Source organism: Rhinichthys klamathensis, unplaced genomic scaffold (assembly GCF_029890125.1).
Source record: "Rhinichthys klamathensis goyatoka isolate OS25496 unplaced genomic scaffold, OSU_Roscu_1.1 h1tg000347l_1, whole genome shotgun sequence".
In the NCBI taxonomy this organism is placed as follows: Eukaryota; Metazoa; Chordata; class Actinopteri; order Cypriniformes; family Leuciscidae; genus Rhinichthys; species Rhinichthys klamathensis.
The window spans coordinates 1,056,014-1,073,216 of record NW_026606859.1 but is presented as its reverse complement, the minus strand read 5'-3'; the positions used below and the strand labels follow the sequence as shown (position 1 = coordinate 1,073,216).

Here is a 17,203-nt window from a genome sequence, read left to right as displayed (position 1 = left end):
TATATCATCAGGAGTGTACACTAGTGAATATGTATCATCAGGAGTGTACACTAGTGTATGTATATCACCAGGAGTTTACACTAGTGAATATATATCAGGAGGAGTTTACACTAGTGAATATATATCAGGAGGAGTTTATACTAGTGAATATATATCATCAGGAGTGTACACTAGTGAATATATTTCAGGAGGAGTTTATACTAGTGAATATATATCATCAGGAGTGTACACTAGTGAATATGTATCATCAGGAGTGTACACTAGTGTATATATATCATCAGGAGTTTACACTAGTGAATATATATCAGGAGGAGTTTACACTAGTGAATATATATCAGGAGGAGTTTACACTAGTGAATATATATCATCAGGAGTGTACACTAGTGAATATATATCATCAGGAGTGTACACTAGTGAATATATATCACCAGGAGTGTACACTAGTGAATATATCGTCAGGAGTGTATACTAGTGAATATATATCAGGAGGAGTGTACACTAGTGTATGTATATCACCAGGAGTTTACACTAGTGAATATATATCAGGAGGAGTTTACACTAGTGAATATATATCAGGAGGAGTTTATACTAGTGAATATATATCATCAGGAGTGTACACTAGTGAATATATTTCAGGAGGAGTTTATACTAGTGAATATATATCATCAGGAGTGTACACTAGTGAATATGTATCATCAGGAGTGTACACTAGTGTATATATATCATCAGGAGTTTACACTAGTGAATATATATCAGGAGGAGTTTACACTAGTGAATATATATCAGGAGGAGTTTACACTAGTGAATATATATCATCAGGAGTGTACACTAGTGAATATATATCATCAGGAGTGTACACTAGTGAATATATATCACCAGGAGTGTACACTAGTGAATATATCGTCAGGAGTGTATACTAGTGAATATATATCAGGAGGAGTTTACACTAGTGAACATATATCATCAGGAGTGTACACTAGTGAATATATATCCTTAGGAGTGTACACTATGGAATATATATCATCAGGAGTGTACACTAGTGAATATATATCAGGAGGAGTTTACACTAGTGAATATGTATAATCAGGAGTGTACACTAGTGAATATATATCATCAGGAGTGTACACTAGTGTATATATATATCATCAGGAGTGTACACTAGTGAATATATATAATCAGGAGTGTACACTAGTGAATATATATAATCAGGAGTGTACACTAGTGAATATATATCATCAAGAGTGTACACTAGTGAATATATATCAGGAGGAGTTTACACTAGTGAATATATATCATCAGGAGTGTACACTAGTGAATATGTATCATCAGGAGTGTACACTAGTGTATGTATATCATCAGGAGTTTACACTAGTGAATATATATCAGGAGGAGTTTACACTAGTGAATATATATCAGGAGGAGTTTACACTAGTAAATATATATATATCATCAGGAGTGTACACTAGTGAATATATATCATCAGGAGTGTACACTAGTGAATATATATCAGGAGGAGTTTACACTAGTGAATATATATCAGGAGGAGTGTACACTAGTGAATATATATCATCAGGAGTGTATACTAGTGAATATATATCAGGAGGAGTTTACACTAGTGAATATATATCATCAGGAGTGTACACCAGTGAATACATATCATCAGGAGTGTACACTAGTGAAAATATATCATCAGGAGTGTACACTAGTGAATATATATCATCAGGAGTGTATACTAGTGAATATATATCAGGAGGAGTTTACACTAGTGAATATATATATCAGGAGGAGTTTACACTAGTGAACATATATCATCAGGAGTGTACACTAGTGAATATATATCAGGAGGAGTTTATACTAGTGAATATATATCATCAGGAGTGTACACTAGTGAATATATATCATCAGGAGTGTACACTAGTGAAAATATATCATCAGGAGTGTACACTAGTGAATATATATCATCAGGAGTGTATACTAGTGAATATATATCAGGAGGAGTGTACACTAGTGAATATATATCAGGAGGAGTTTATACTAGTGAACATATATCATCAGGAGTGTACACTAGTGAGTATATATCAGGAGGAGTTTACACTAGTGAATATATATATATCATCAGGAGTGTACACTAGTGAATATATATCATCAGGAGTGTACACTAGTGAAAATATATCATCAGGAGTGTACACTAGTGAATATATATCATCAGGAGTGTATACTAGTGAATATATATCAGGAGGAGTGTACACTAGTGAATATATATCAGGAGGAGTTTACACTAGTGAACATATATCATCAGGAGTGTACACTAGTGAATATATATCAGGAGGAGTTTATACTAGTGAATATATATCAGGAGGAGTTTACACTAGTGAACATATATCATCAGGAGTGTACACTGGTGAATATATATATCAGCAGGAGTTTATACTAGTGAATATATATCATCAGGAGTGTACACTAGTGTATATATATCATCAGGAGTTTCTAGTGAATATATATCAGGAGGAGTTTACACTAGTGAATATATATCATCAGGGGTGTACACTAGTGAATATATATCATCAGGAGTGTACACTAGTGAATATATATCATCAGGAGTGTACACTATGGAATATATATCATCAGGAGTGATACACTTGTGAATATATATCATCAGGAGTGTACACTAGTGAATATATATAATCAGGAGTGTACACTAGTGAATATGTATCATCAGGAGTGTACACTAATGAATATATATCATCAGGAGTGTAAACTAGTGAATATATATAATCAGGAGTGTACACCATGGAATACATATCATCAGGAGTGTACACTAGTGAATATATATCATCAGGAGTGTACACTAGTGAATATATATAATCAGGAGTGTACACTGGTGAATGTATATCATCAGGAGTGTACACTAGTGAATATATATCAGGAGGAGTTTACACTAGTGAATATATATAATCAGGAGTGTACTAGTGTATATATATCATCAGGAGTGTACACTAGTGAATATATATCATCAGGAGTGTACACTAGTGAATATATATCAGGAGGAGTTTACACTAGTGAATATATATCATCAGGAGTGTACACTAGTGAATATATATCATCAGGAGTGTACACTAGTGAATATATATCAGGAGGAGTTTACACTAGTGAATATATATCCTCAGGAGTGTACACTAGTCTATATACTGTATATCAGGAGGAGTTTATACTAGTGAATATATATAATCAGGAGTGTACACTAGTGAATATGTATCATCAGGAGTGTACACTAGTGAATATGTATCAGGAGGAGTTTATACTAGTGAATATATATCAGGAGGAGTTTACACTAGTGAATATACATCCTCAGGAGTGTACACTAGTGAATATATATCAGGAGGAGTTTATACTAGTGAATATATATAATCAGGAGTGTACACTAGTGAATATGTATCAGGAGGAGTTTATACTAGTGAATATATTTCATCAGGAGTGTACACTAGTGTATATATATCATCAAGAGTTTACACTAGTGAATATATATCATCAGGAGTGTACACTAGTGAATATATATCATCAGGAGTGTACACTATGGAATATATATCATCAGGAGTGATACACTTGTGAATATATATAATCAGGAGTGTACACTAGTGAATATATATCATCAGGAGTGTACACTAATGAATATATATCATCAGGAGTGTAAACTAGTGAATATATATAATCAGGAGTGTACACCATGGAATACATATCATCAGGAGTGTACACTAGTGAATATATATCATCAGGAGTGTACACTAGTGAATATATATAATCAGGAGTGTACACTGGTGAATATATATCATCAGGAGTGTACACTAGTGAATATATATCAGGAGGAGTTTACACTAGTGAATATATATAATCAGGAGTGTACACTAGTGTATATATATCATTAGGAGTGTACACTAGTGAATATATATCATCAGGAGTGTACACTAGTGAATATATATCAGGAGGAGTTTACACTAGTGAATATATATCATCAGGAGTGTACACTAGTGAATATATATCATCAGGAGTGTACACTAGTGAATATATATCAGGAGGAGTTTACACTAGTGAATATATATCCTCAGGAGTGTACACTAGTCTATATACTGTATATCAGGAGGAGTTTATACTAGTGAATATATATAATCAGGAGTTTACACTAGTGACTGACTAGTGACAAAGATTTCAAACAAACTTCTTTCACGTTGTCATTATGGGGTATTGTTTGTAGAATTTTGAGGGAAAATAATTAATTTAATCCATGTTGGAATAAGGCTGTGACATTAAAGGAGTGTATACTAGTGAATCTATATCAGGAGGAGTGTACACTAGTGAATATATATCCTTAGGAGTGTACACTATGGAATATATATCATCAGGAGTGTACACTAGTGAATATATATCAGGAGGAGTTTACACTAGTGAATATGTATAATCAGGAGTGTACACTAGTGAATATATATCATCAGGAGTGTACACTAGTGTATATATATATCATCAGGAGTGTACACTAGTGAATATATATAATCAGGAGTGTACACTAGTGAATATATATCAGGAGGAGTTTATACTAGTGAATATATATCATCAGGAGTGTACACTAGTGAATATATATCATCAGGAGTGTACACTGGTGAAAATATATCATCAGGAGTGTACACTAGTGAATATATATAATCAGGAGTGTACACTAGTGAATATATATAATCAGGAGTGTACACTAGTGAATATATATCATCAGGAGTGTACACTAGTGAATATATATCAGGAGGAGTTTACACTAGTGAATATATATCATCAGGAGTGTACACTAGTGAATATATATCATCAGGAGTGTACACTAGTGAATATATATCAGGAGGAGTTTACACTAGTGAATATATATCCTCAGGAGTGTACACTAGTCTACATACTGTATATCAGGAGGAGTTTATACTAGTGAATATATATAATCAGGAGTGTACACTAGTGAATATGTATCATCAGGAGTGTACACTAGTGAATATGTATCAGGAGGAGTTTATACTAGTGAATATATATCAGGAGGAGTTTACACTAGTGAATATAAATCCTCAGGAGTGTACACTAGTGAATATATATCAGGAGGAGTTTATACTAGTGAATATATATAATCAGGAGTGTACACTAGTGAATATGTATCAGGAGGAGTTTATACTAGTGAATATATTTCATCAGGAGTGTACACTAGTGTATATATATCATCAAGAGTTTACACTAGTGAATATATATCAGGAGGAGTTTATACTAGTGAATATATATCATCAGGAGTGTACACTAGTGAATATATATCAGGAGGAGTTTATACTAGTGAATATATATAATCAGGAGTGTACACTAGTGAATATACTGTATATCAGGAGGAGTTTACACTAGTAAATATATATATCATCAGGAGTTTACACTAGTGAACATATATCAGGAGGAGTTTATACTAGTGAATATATATCATCAGGAGTGTACACTAGTGAATATATATCATCAGGAGTGTGCACTAGTGAATATATATCAGGAGGAGTTTATACTAGTGAATATATATAATCAGGAGTGTACACTAGTGAATATACTGTATATCAGGAGGAGTTTACACTAGTGAATATATATCAGGAGGAGTTTACACTAGTGAATATATATCATCAGGGGTGTACACTAGTGAATATATATCATCAGGAGTGTACACTAGTGAATATATATCATCAGGAGTTTACACTAGTGAACATATATCAGGAGGAGTTTATACTAGTGAATATATATAATCAGGAGTGTACACTAGTGAATATACTGTATATCAGGAGGAGTTTATACTAGTGAATATATATAATCAGGAGTGTACACTAGTGAATATACTGTATATCAGGAGGAGTTTACACTAGTGAACATATATCAGGAGGAGTTTATACTAGTGAATATATATCAGGAGGAGTTTACACTAGTAAATATATGTCATCAGGAGTTTACACTAGTGAACATATATCAGGAGGAGTTTATACTAGTGAATATTTATAATCAGGAGTGTACACTAGTGAATATACTGTATATCAGGAGGAGTTTATACTAGTGAATATATATCATCAGGAGTGTACACTAGTGAATATATATCATCAGGAGTTTACACTAGTGAACATATATCAGGAGGAGTTTATACTAGTGAATATATATAATCAGGAGTGTACACTAGTGAATATACTGTATATCAGGAGGAGTTTATACTAGTGAACATATATCAGGAGGAGTTTATACTAGTGAATATTTATAATCAGGAGTGTACACTAGTGAATATACTGTATATCAGGAGGAGTTTATACTAGTGAATATATATCATCAGGAGTGTACACTAGTGAATATATATCATCAGGAGTTTACACTAGTGAACATATATCAGGAGGAGTTTATACTAGTGAATATATATAATCAGGAGTGTACACTAGTGAATATACTGTATATCAGGAGGAGTTTATACTAGTGAATATATATCAGGAGGAGTTTATACTAGTGAATATATATAATCAGGAGTGTACACTAGTGAATATACTGTATATCAGGAGGAGTTTATACTAGTGAACATATATCAGGAGGAGTTTATACTAGTGAATATATATCAGGAGGAGTTTACACTAGTAAATATATATCATCAGGAGTTTACACTAGTGAACATATATCAGGAGGAGTTTATACTAGTGAATATATATCATCAGGAGTGTACACTAGTGAATATACTGTATATCAGGAGGAGTTTATACTAGTGAATATATATCAGGAGGAGTTTACACTAGTGAATATATATCATCAGGAGTTTACACTAGTGAACATATATCAGGAGGAGTTTATACTAGTGAATATATATCATCAGGAGTGTACACTAGTGAATATACTGTATATCAGGAGGAGTTTATACTAGTGAATATATATCAGGAGGAGTTTACACTAGTGAATATATATCATCAGGAGTGTACACTAGTGAATATACTGTATATCAGGAGGAGTTTATACTAGTAAACATATATCATCAGGAGTGTACACTAGTGAATATATATCATCAGGAGTTTACACTAGTGAACATATATCAGGAGGAGTTTATACTAGTGAATATATATAATCAGGAGTGTACACTAGTGAATATACTGTATATCAGGAGGAGGTTATACTAGTGAATATATATCAGGAGGAGTTTACACTAGTGAATATATATCAGGAGGAGTTTATACTAGTGAATATATATAATCAGGAGTGTACACTACTGAATATACTGTATATCAGGAGGAGTTTACACTAGTGACTGACTAGTGACAAAGATTTCAAACAAACTTCTTTCACGTTGTCATTATGGGGTATTGTTTGTAGAATTTTGAGGCAAATAATTAATTTAATCCATGTTGGAATAAGGCTGTGACATTAAAAAAATTGGGAAAAGTTAAGCGCTGTGAATACTTACCGGGTGCACTGTATATCAGTCAGATGTTGAATGAATGTTAGTATGATGTGAAGTGTGTGTTGTGAGGAGGGTCTGGTGTGTGGAGTGTGTGTTTGTGAGGAGGGTCTGGTGTGTGGAGTGTGTGTTGTGAGGAGGGTCTGGTGTGTGGAGTGTGTGTTGTGAGGATGGTCTGGTGTGTGGAGTGTGTGTTGTGAGGAGGGTCTGGTGTGTGGAGTGTGTGTTGTGAGGAGGGTCTGGTGTGTGGAGTGTGTGTTGTGAGGAGGGTCTGGTGTGTGGAGTGTGTGTTGTGAGGAGGGTCTGGTGTGTGGAGTGTGTGTTGTGAGGAGGGTCTGGTGTGTGGAGTGTGTGTGTGAGTCGGGGTGATTAAGAGCTTGCGTCAGAAGCGTGGGGGTCTGAACCCTTTCCCTCTTCATCCCCACCAAACTTCTGCTCTGGACTAAAAATACACGCGCCAGACGGCACCCGAGAGGAACACACAGTGTGTGTGAGGGACAGTTGGAATAAAGGTGTCTGAAAACAACATTTTGAAAAACTCTGAAATAACTGTAACGTATGTGAATTCAGCAGTTGGATTGGCTTGTTTTTGGTGGTTTGCATCAGGTGTCCATCCCACATCACACACTCATTCATCACTCTCTCCAGACGAGTGCTAATCTGTTAATCATGAGTGTTTAATCATGTATCTCACACTGATTAAATCAAATCTCTGTTTTTCTGTCCAACTCTATTTTTGACTGACAAGTTTATTCAGGCTTTGGCTGTGATAATTTCTCTGGGTCAGGAATCTCTGTGTTCACACACACACACACACACACACACACACACACACACACACACACACACACACACACACACACTCACTCTCTCTCTCTCTCTCTCTCTCTCTCTTTCACACACACACTCTCTCTCTCTCTCTCTCATCTCTCTCTCTCTCTCTCTCACACACACACACACACACACTCTCTCTCTCTCTCTCTCTCTCTCTCACACACACACACACACTCTCTCTCTCTCTCTCTCTCTCTCTCTCTCTCTCTCTCACACACACACACACACACACACACACACTCTCTCTCTCTCTCTCTCTCTCTCTCTCACACACACACACTCTCTCTCTCTCTCTCTCTCTCTCTCTCACACACACACACTCTCTCTCTCTCGAGTGCATGCTGGGAGTTTGTGGATGGAGCGTGAGTGTGTGTTGGAGTGAGCTCTAAGGTTTGAGTGAGTTTTCTATCTTTTTTCTATCTCTTGTGGTTTTTGTTGTTAGGTAAAGAGGAAAGTTTGTAGTGTTTGTGAGGAGCGTTGTCGGTCAGTGTGCACTGATCGCCATGGCGGCGTCTCAGCACGCGAGTTTAGAAAGTTTAACGCGGCGGCACGGTGTTAAGGTTGTACCCGCGGAGCGTTGTTCAGTTGAGGACTGCGTCCTCGCTGTTGCTGCTGTGGTTGGTCATGAGTGCATTCTTTCTGCGTCAAGAATGAATAGCGCAATAGTGTTGTTTTTGAACAATGTTGACAAAGTCAATCAAGTTGTAGAGACCGGGATTGTTGTGAATGAGTCACTTACTCCAGTCATGCCTTTAGTACAACCAGCGAAAAGAGTAGTATTGTCAAATGTCCCACCGTTTATTAAAAACGAAGTGATTGAAAGGGAATTGTCCAGACACGGAAAGTTTGTGTCAAAAATTAAGAAAATCTCACTCGGTTGCAAATCACCACAGTTGAAGCACGTTGTATCATTTAGGAGGCAGGTGCATATGATCCTAAATAACCAGAATGAGGAGCTAAATTTAGCCATGAAGTTTAAGATTGAGGATTTTAATTATGTTATTTTTGCTACCTCAGATGCGATGAAGTGTTTTGGTTGTGGACAAGAGGGTCACGTGATACGCGTGTGCCCTGAGAAGAACGCAGATCAGAATGACAACACAGCCGAAACGCTTAATACAGATCATGCACAAACCAGTGATACAGTATCTTGTGTTGGAAAAAATGGAATTGACGATCGTGAAAGTAATAAAAATGAGAGTGTGGCCATAAACGAAAATGTGCATGAAGCTGGTGTTTCTGAGGTCAGTGAGCAGGCCATGTTAGAGCATGGTGTGGATGTTGACATGACAGATGATCAGAGTTTTTTTAAAACACCGACATTAAAAAGGAAAACTAAGACCAAAGGAAAAGAAAAAAGGGCTAGTAAAAAAGCTAATGGGATGGCTGGTGATGATGCAAGGGAGGGGGACTCGGAGTCGAGTAATGTTGGGGAGTCTGCAGAGAATAGTGAATGTGAATCTTCAGACTCTGTGAGCTCAGCTTCACTGAGGCGATCTGTCCGCAGCGCTTACACATCGGACAAAATTAAAACGTTTCTTCAGACAACGAAGGGCATGAAAGGTGTAAATGTAGAGGACTACTTCCCAGATCGTGAGATGTTTATAGATTCAATCAGGGCTTTAAGGAAGGAGGGTGGAGCTTTCACTGAGCAAGAAGTCTTTAGGCTGAAGAAAATTGTCCAGAAGTTAAAACTAAATTTATTGAATGATGAATTTGAATCAATCTAGCTTTTCTTTTTTTGTGAAGTGTTTGTTATTGGTGTGCTCATATTACCTTTTTATGAGTAGAATAAGATTGGGCACACTTAATTTGAATGGTGCACGAGACAGCAAGAAAAGAGCAATGCTTTATGAACTGACTAGACAAAAGAAAATTGATGTAATGCTGGTCCAGGAAACTCATAGTGATGTTTTTAATGAAAATGAATGGCTTATGGAATGGGATGGGTCGATTATTTTAAGCCACAAAAATCACTGTAGTGGTGGCTTAGCTGTACTTTTTAAGAAAAACTTTAAACCAATTTCATATGAGGTAGAACATGTTGTTGAGGGACATCTATTGAAAATAACAGCAAAATTTGAAAAAATGTTTTTAGTTTTTATAAATGTGTATGCTCCTGTTGTTGGTCCTGAAAGGGTTGTTCTTTTTGATAAATTAAGTAATATTTTGTCAAACTGTAAAGAGGAAGAGTTCATATTTGTTGGAGGGGATTTTAACTGTACAGCAAATGATGGAATGGATAGGAATCATAGAGAGCCACATCTAGCTTCTCAACATGCTATAAGAAAGCTTATAGAAGAACATGATTTGTGTGATATATGGAGAACTCTATATAAAGAACAAAGGCAGTACACATGGGCGCACACAAGAGAAAATTATATTTCTATGGCTAGATTGGATAGGTTCTATTGTTTTAAGTACCAGTTTAATGTTATTAAGAAATGTGAGATTTTGCCTTGTGGGTTTTCTGATCACAGTCTAGTAATCTGTAGTGTTTTCATCACTAATGCGGCAGTGGCTCAGTGGTTCATGTGGGTTGTCTACAAACCGGAAGGTTGGTGGTTCAATCCCCGGTTCCACCTGACCAAGTGTCGAGGTGTCCATGAGCAAGACACCTAACCCCAGCTGCTCCCGACGAGCTGGATGGCGCCTTGCATGGCTGCCGTCGCCCGTCGGTGTATGAATGAGTGAGTGAATGGGTGAATGTGAGGCAAATTGTAAAGCGCTTTGGTGGCCATTGGGTCTGTGAAAGCGCTATATAAATGCAGTCCATTTACCATTTAATATAAAGCCTAAGAGTGCCTATTGGCACTTTAATACTTCTTTGCTACAAGACAATTTTTTTAAGGATGTCTTTATTTATTTTTGGAAACAGTTCAGTTCCAGGAAAAAAGATTTTTCATCCCTACAACAATGGTTGGATCATGGGAAAAAAGAAATACAGCAACTGTGTCGTCAGTACACTCTCAATGTATCCAAGGACATTTCCCAATCAATGAAAACCTTAGAGATTGAAATAGTGGAACTTCAGAATCTGGTAGAGTCCACAGGAAATCGAGGACATATTGAGCTCCTCAAAGTTAAAAGAAGGACTCTGGATAACCTGTTAGGCATCAGAGCACAGGGAGCTTTGATCCGCTCACGTTTTCAGAGTGCGGTAGAGATGGATGGCCCAACTAAATTCTTCTTCGGTTTGGAGAAAAAGCATGGTCAAAGCAGAATTATACATTCTTTATAGTCATTGGAGGGTATAGAAGTGGTGGAGCCTAAGGAAATCAGAAAAAGAGCTGTATTATTTTATTCTGAGCTTTATAAAAGTGAACATACAGAGGAAGATGAGCTGGCCAGCTCTTTTTATATGGGTTTGCCTAAAGTTCCAGATGAGACCAATTCTTGGCTTGAGAGGCCGCTTTCAGCAGCTGAACTGCATGTTGCTCTGCGGAGCATGGATTGCGGTAAGGCCCCGGGTATTGATGGTCTACCTGTCGAGTTTTATAAAACGTTTTGGTCAGTGTTGGGGGGTGATTTGCTGGCTGTGCTCAATGATAGTCTGGCCCGAGGTTTGCTACCTTTGAGCTGCAGGAGGGCAGTCATTACCCTGTTACCCAAAAAAGGTGATTTAAAAGAAATAAAGAACTGGCGCCCTGTTTCACTTTTATGCTCTGATTTAAAGCTCTTTTCTAAAGCTTTGGCATTAGATTGAGGGAGGTAGTTGGGCAGGTTATTCATCGTGATCAAACTTACTGTGTGCCTAACAGGTCTATTTTTGATAATGTTTATTTAATTCGGGATATTTTGGACATCTCTAAGCTATTGGACATAGACACTGGTCTCATTTCTCTAGATCAGGAAAAGGCATTTGACCGGGTTGAGCACAGCTATCTCTGGCGCACGCTAGAGGAGTTCGGGTTCAGCTCTGGTTTTATTGCCATGATTAGGGTTTTGTACCGGGATGTTGAGAGTGTACTGAAAGTGAATGGTGGTCTTAGTGCTCCTTTTAAAATTAGCAGAGGTATTAGACAAGGCTGTGCACTTGTCTGGGAATGTTGGGAATGTTGTATGCTCTTGCCATTGAACCTTTATTGGTTAAGATCAGAGAAAGCATTGAAGGTTGGACCATACCTTGCTCTGGAGCAAATTTTAAGCTGTCTGCATATGCAGATGATATTATTGTTTTGGTTAAAGGGCAAAATGATGTTGATCTTCTTAAAGACATTCTTGACAAATTTGGTCTAATTTCCTCTGCCAAAGTTAACTGGTCCAAAAGTGAAGCCATAATAAGTGGTAACTGGTCCCATGGTCTTCCTACACTACCAGGTGATTTGTACTGGAAAAGAGATGGGTTAAAATATTTAGGAGTATATGTTGGCAATGATTCAATGTTAGGCAAAAATTGGGAAGGAGTTTTAGAAAAATTAAAGGGGCGATTGGAAAAATGGAAATGGCTTTTGCCAAAAATGTCTTTTAGAGGGAGGGTGATAATAATTAATAACCTGGTGGCTTCAGTTTTGTGGCATCGTTTGGCCTGCATTGATCCTCCAAATGGACTTCTGAGTAAAATTCAAGCCAGTATGGTGGATTTTTTTTGGAGCACTTTTCATTGGATACCGCAGAGCATACTTTTTCTACCCAGAGATGAAGGAGGACAAGGACTTATCCATTTGCCCAGCAGGGGGGCAGCTTTTCGACTTCTGTTTATTCAAAGGTACCTCACAGGACCTGAGGATCTTGTCTGGAGAAAAGTGGCTGATGCTATTTTCAATCAAGCTGGCGGACTGGGATTGAACTCTGTCTTGTTTTTGATGGACTCTAGTAAGCTGCAGTGCAACGGACTGACTCCTTTTTATAAGGGACTTTTTAAAGTTTGGGACTTATTTGAAAAACGGAGGTTGGATGCGACTTCCTCGTTGTACTGGCTTTTGGAGGAACCTCTTGTGCATGGAGCGCGGTTTGATGTTACGTGTGAAGTTACACCTGGACTGCTTCATTGTTTAATTTCCACTAAGACATTAAAACTGCATCATGTGTTGGATGTTGCTGGTTCTGGTTTGAATAATGTTCAGTCCATGGCCGCATATCTAGGTGTGCGGTCGGTACGGTATGTAGAAAAAAAATTCTGGACTTTTTTAAACAGAAACTCACAGAAGAAGAACATAATTTGTTAATTGAATTTCATAATGGGAAACTGGTTCCTAATAATACAGATCCATTACCAAGTATTTTTCTTAGTCCCAATCTCAAAGGACTGTCTGGACCTTTTCTGAACCTGAGAGGGCTAGAAGGGTTAAGTTTGCAGGGTGTTCAGAGTAAAGTTTTGTATAAATGTCTTGTAAAAGTTTTAAATAAAGCACATTTAAAAGAACGTAGTGATACAGTGTGGAGAGAGAAACTGGGAATAGATGATGAAAAATAAACCTGTTTGGAGAGTCTTATACAAACCACCAATTGAAAAACGCACAGGTGACATTCATTGTTTTTTAGAATGTTCTAGACTGTATGAAATGTTTTGTTTGCTTGATGTACTTTTCATGAATTTTGGGGAGATTTTTTCATCTATGATTTGGATTCTTGGACCCAAATATAGTGTGGCACAAAGAATAAAAAGTCAATTGTTGAATTTTTTAATTGGGCAAGCTAAACTTGCTGTTTACATAACCAGGAGAAACAAAATAGAGGGTAGAGAAGGACAACATGTGGTTATTGTCTTTAAAAATATGGTAAAAGCAAGGGTTATGTTTGATTTCAAGTTCTATAAACTGATGAATGACTTTTTTGCACAAATGGTGTTTTAATGGAGCTATTTGTACAGTTGAAGAAGAAATGTTGATTTTTGCTATGATGTTACAATAAGTCTTGTTTTTTGTATCTCCTTTTTGTCTTTTGGATAATGTGATTGGGTCATTTGCTGACGTTGTAATGATATAAATAAAGTGTGTTGAAAACTCTCTCTCTCTCTCTCACACACACACACTCTCACTCTCTCTCTCTCTCTCTCTCTCTCTCTCTCTCTCTCTCTCTCTCTCTCTCTCTCTCTCTCTCTCTCTCTCTCTCTCTCTCTCTCTCTCTCTCTCTCTCTCTCTCTCTCTCTCTCTCTCTCTCTCTCTCTCTCTCTCTCTCACACACACACACACATGGTTAATTCCCTGTTTGTCAGTGAAGAGTCTGTGGTGTCTGGTCTTCATCTTCATTCACTCATGCATCCGTGCTGCACCTCGTCTCTGCTCCTCTGATGAGACTGAGAAAGTTCCCCATCCTCATGTTGAAGGTCCAGCACAGTGAGAACTCGAGTGAGGTCTGCAGTCGTGTTCCCCTCTCAGACAACATCAGGATGAGGGATGGACTGTTCATTACTCTCGACTGCCACCTGCTGGCCGATCTAAACTAACGCTTGTCTTCAATAAAGACTGCGTCTCAGCCGTTGTCCTGCTCAGATCTGATTTAATCTTTCTGCAAATGCACATAGTTCTCCATAATTTCAATTAAGTCTTCAAGAGCACATGTGAAAAAAATACAACTTTATTTATTGAAACTAAAAGCAGTCTGACAAGTGTTGAAGTGTCTTTAAATACTTTAACAAATATTTAGGGTGCATTTCATTTATATTTATATTTGTTCATACTATTTTCAATCAGACAAAACAATATTAAGCTGCTTCAACTGGAACTTTTGAAATACAAATGTTTCTCTTTGGAAACATTTCATAAAATATTTAAAAACATGATTTTGTACAACTGAGGAATGTCTGTCACCAAAGTTTAAGTTTGTATCTTTCATTTAGATACTGCACCTGTGTGTGTGTGTGTGTGTGTGTGTGTGTGTGTGTGTGTGTGTGTGTGTGTGTGTGTGTGTGTGTGTGTGTGTGTGTGTGTGTGTGAGAGAGAGAGAGAGAGAGTGTGTGTGTGTGTGTGTGTGTGAGAGAGAGAGAGAGAGAGAGAGAGAGAGAGTGTGTGTGTGTGAGAGAGAGAGAGTGAGAGAGAGTGTGTGTGTGTGTGTGAGAGAGAGAGAGAGAGAGTGTGTGTGTGTGTGTGTGTGTGAGAGAGAGAGAGAGAGAGAGAGAGAGAGAGAGAGTGTGTGTGTGTGTGTGTGTGAGAGAGAGTGTGTGTGTGTGTGTGTGTGTGTGTGTGTCTGTGTGTGTGAGTGTGTGTGTGTGTGAGAGAGAGAGAGAGAGAGAGAGAGAGAGAGTGAGTGAGAGAGAGAGTGAGAGTGTGTGTGTGTGTGTGTGTGTGTGTGTGTGTGTGTGTGTGTGTGTGTGTGTGTGTGTGTGTGTGTGTGTGTTGAGGGTGGGGGGGTATTGGATGTGTGTTAAGGCCAGAGAATAAAAGCTAGGGAGAAAAACAAGAAAAGGAACAAAAACTATAAATTATAATAAACACAAATTTCAAACAAGAGAGAGGAGAGGAGAGAAGAATCAGTCTTATGGCCCAGTATGCATTTATAAATGAAAAATTAATTTCAGCCCAATCCAACTTCCCCACAACATGCAAGACAGTTTCTATCCAGAACATGATCTAACAGAGAGAGAGAGAGAGAGAGAGAGAGAGAGAGAGAGAGAGAGAGAGAGAGAGAGAGAGAGAGAGAGAGAGAGAGAGAGAGAGAGATCCATACACACCTTCTCTTCAATCTCTTTGATCTGTCTTCTCTGCATGTCGATCTTATCTTCAAGCTCTCTGATCCTCTGTAAGATTAATGAAAAAAAAAAAAAAATCATAATTTACTAATTCTGTCATTCCAGACCTGTATGGCCTATTACCTTTCATGAAAAACAACAAGAGATATTTAGCAGAATGTTTAAGCATAACATGAAAGTGGATGGTGACCATCATGCACATTGCATGTAAAGAGCAGCACACACACACACACACACACACACACAGATCCTGACCTGCTGTGCAGACTGGAGCAGCTCCATGCGCTGCTGTAGCACTAACGTGTCGGCATGGCGACTCTGCCTCAGGATCTGTCTCCGCACCGCCTCCATGGACTCGGCCAGCTGTGCTCTCTGCCTGTCACTCAAACTCTCGCCCACACAGCTGTCAGGATCCTGCTGGAGGGCGGAGTATAGAGTCGCCTCCAGCTCCTGCACCCTCTAAACACCACACACAAACATCTATCATGAGTTTGGACAGTTCCCTTTCGAGGGAACTCACGCTGCATCAATGACTCTTTGGGAACGGCCCTGCGTGATTGCGTCTGAAGCATGTCAACTAGTCCAATGGCGAGAGTGAACGTCACGACCAGGAAAGGATAAAGCACATCCGGTCTAACCGGCGTTAGCTTCTTGTGAGAAGCTTTCAATCTGCATGCTCCGCTCCTACCATCTCAACTTTCACTTTCCGACCCTGCTGCTGCATGCTGTACATGAGACCCTTGCAGTGGTGGCTCAGGACCAAAGGGTTTTCTCCGAGGGGGAACCCACTTCGTATGATCAAGATCACACGGCGGTGTCTCTGCACCTTGATTATATGGAGGAAACCTTGATTCCTCTCCCAGGGTCCTGTGTTAGGAGTTCAGTGTCATCGAGTTCCTCTCACGACAGATGCTTCTCTCACAGGCTGGGGAGCGGTAATGGAAGGCCGCTCAGCTCAGGGTCTGTGGAGGACTCATCATCTTTCTTGGCACATAAATTGCCTGGAGATCATGGCAGTCTTTAATGCGTTGAGACACTTCCTTCCAGACCTGAGGGGCCATCATGTGCTTGTCCGTTCAGACAACACATCGGTGGTCTCTTACATAAATCATCAGGGGGGTCTGCGCTTGCGGCCAAGATGCACCAGATCCCCCTGTGGTCCCTGGGGAAGATGCTCTCCCCGAGGGTAGTGTATATCCCAGGGGGCCAGAATATAGGAGCAGACCTCCTGTCGAGGCAGGGGCTGAGGCCCGGGGATTGGAGACTCCACCCCGAGT

The 17,203-nt window shown here is 38.5% G+C and overlaps 1 protein-coding gene across 1 annotated transcript in view; it reads right to left on the bottom strand.

The window, feature by feature from the left end:
* Positions 1 to 15,563: 15,563 nt before the first annotated feature.
* jakmip1 (janus kinase and microtubule interacting protein 1) overlaps positions 15,564 to 17,203 on the bottom strand; it is a 93,989-nt gene continuing 92,349 nt past the window's right edge. Inside the window, exons 19-21 of the mRNA XM_056272716.1 lie at positions 16,182 to 16,385; positions 15,909 to 15,974; positions 15,564 to 15,652 (exon numbers count right to left, since the gene is read on the bottom strand). Coding sequence (XP_056128691.1) covers positions 15,602 to 15,652; positions 15,909 to 15,974; positions 16,182 to 16,385 — 321 coding nt within the window. The 3' untranslated portion in view covers positions 15,564 to 15,601. The remainder of the gene's footprint in view (positions 15,653 to 15,908; positions 15,975 to 16,181; positions 16,386 to 17,203) is intronic.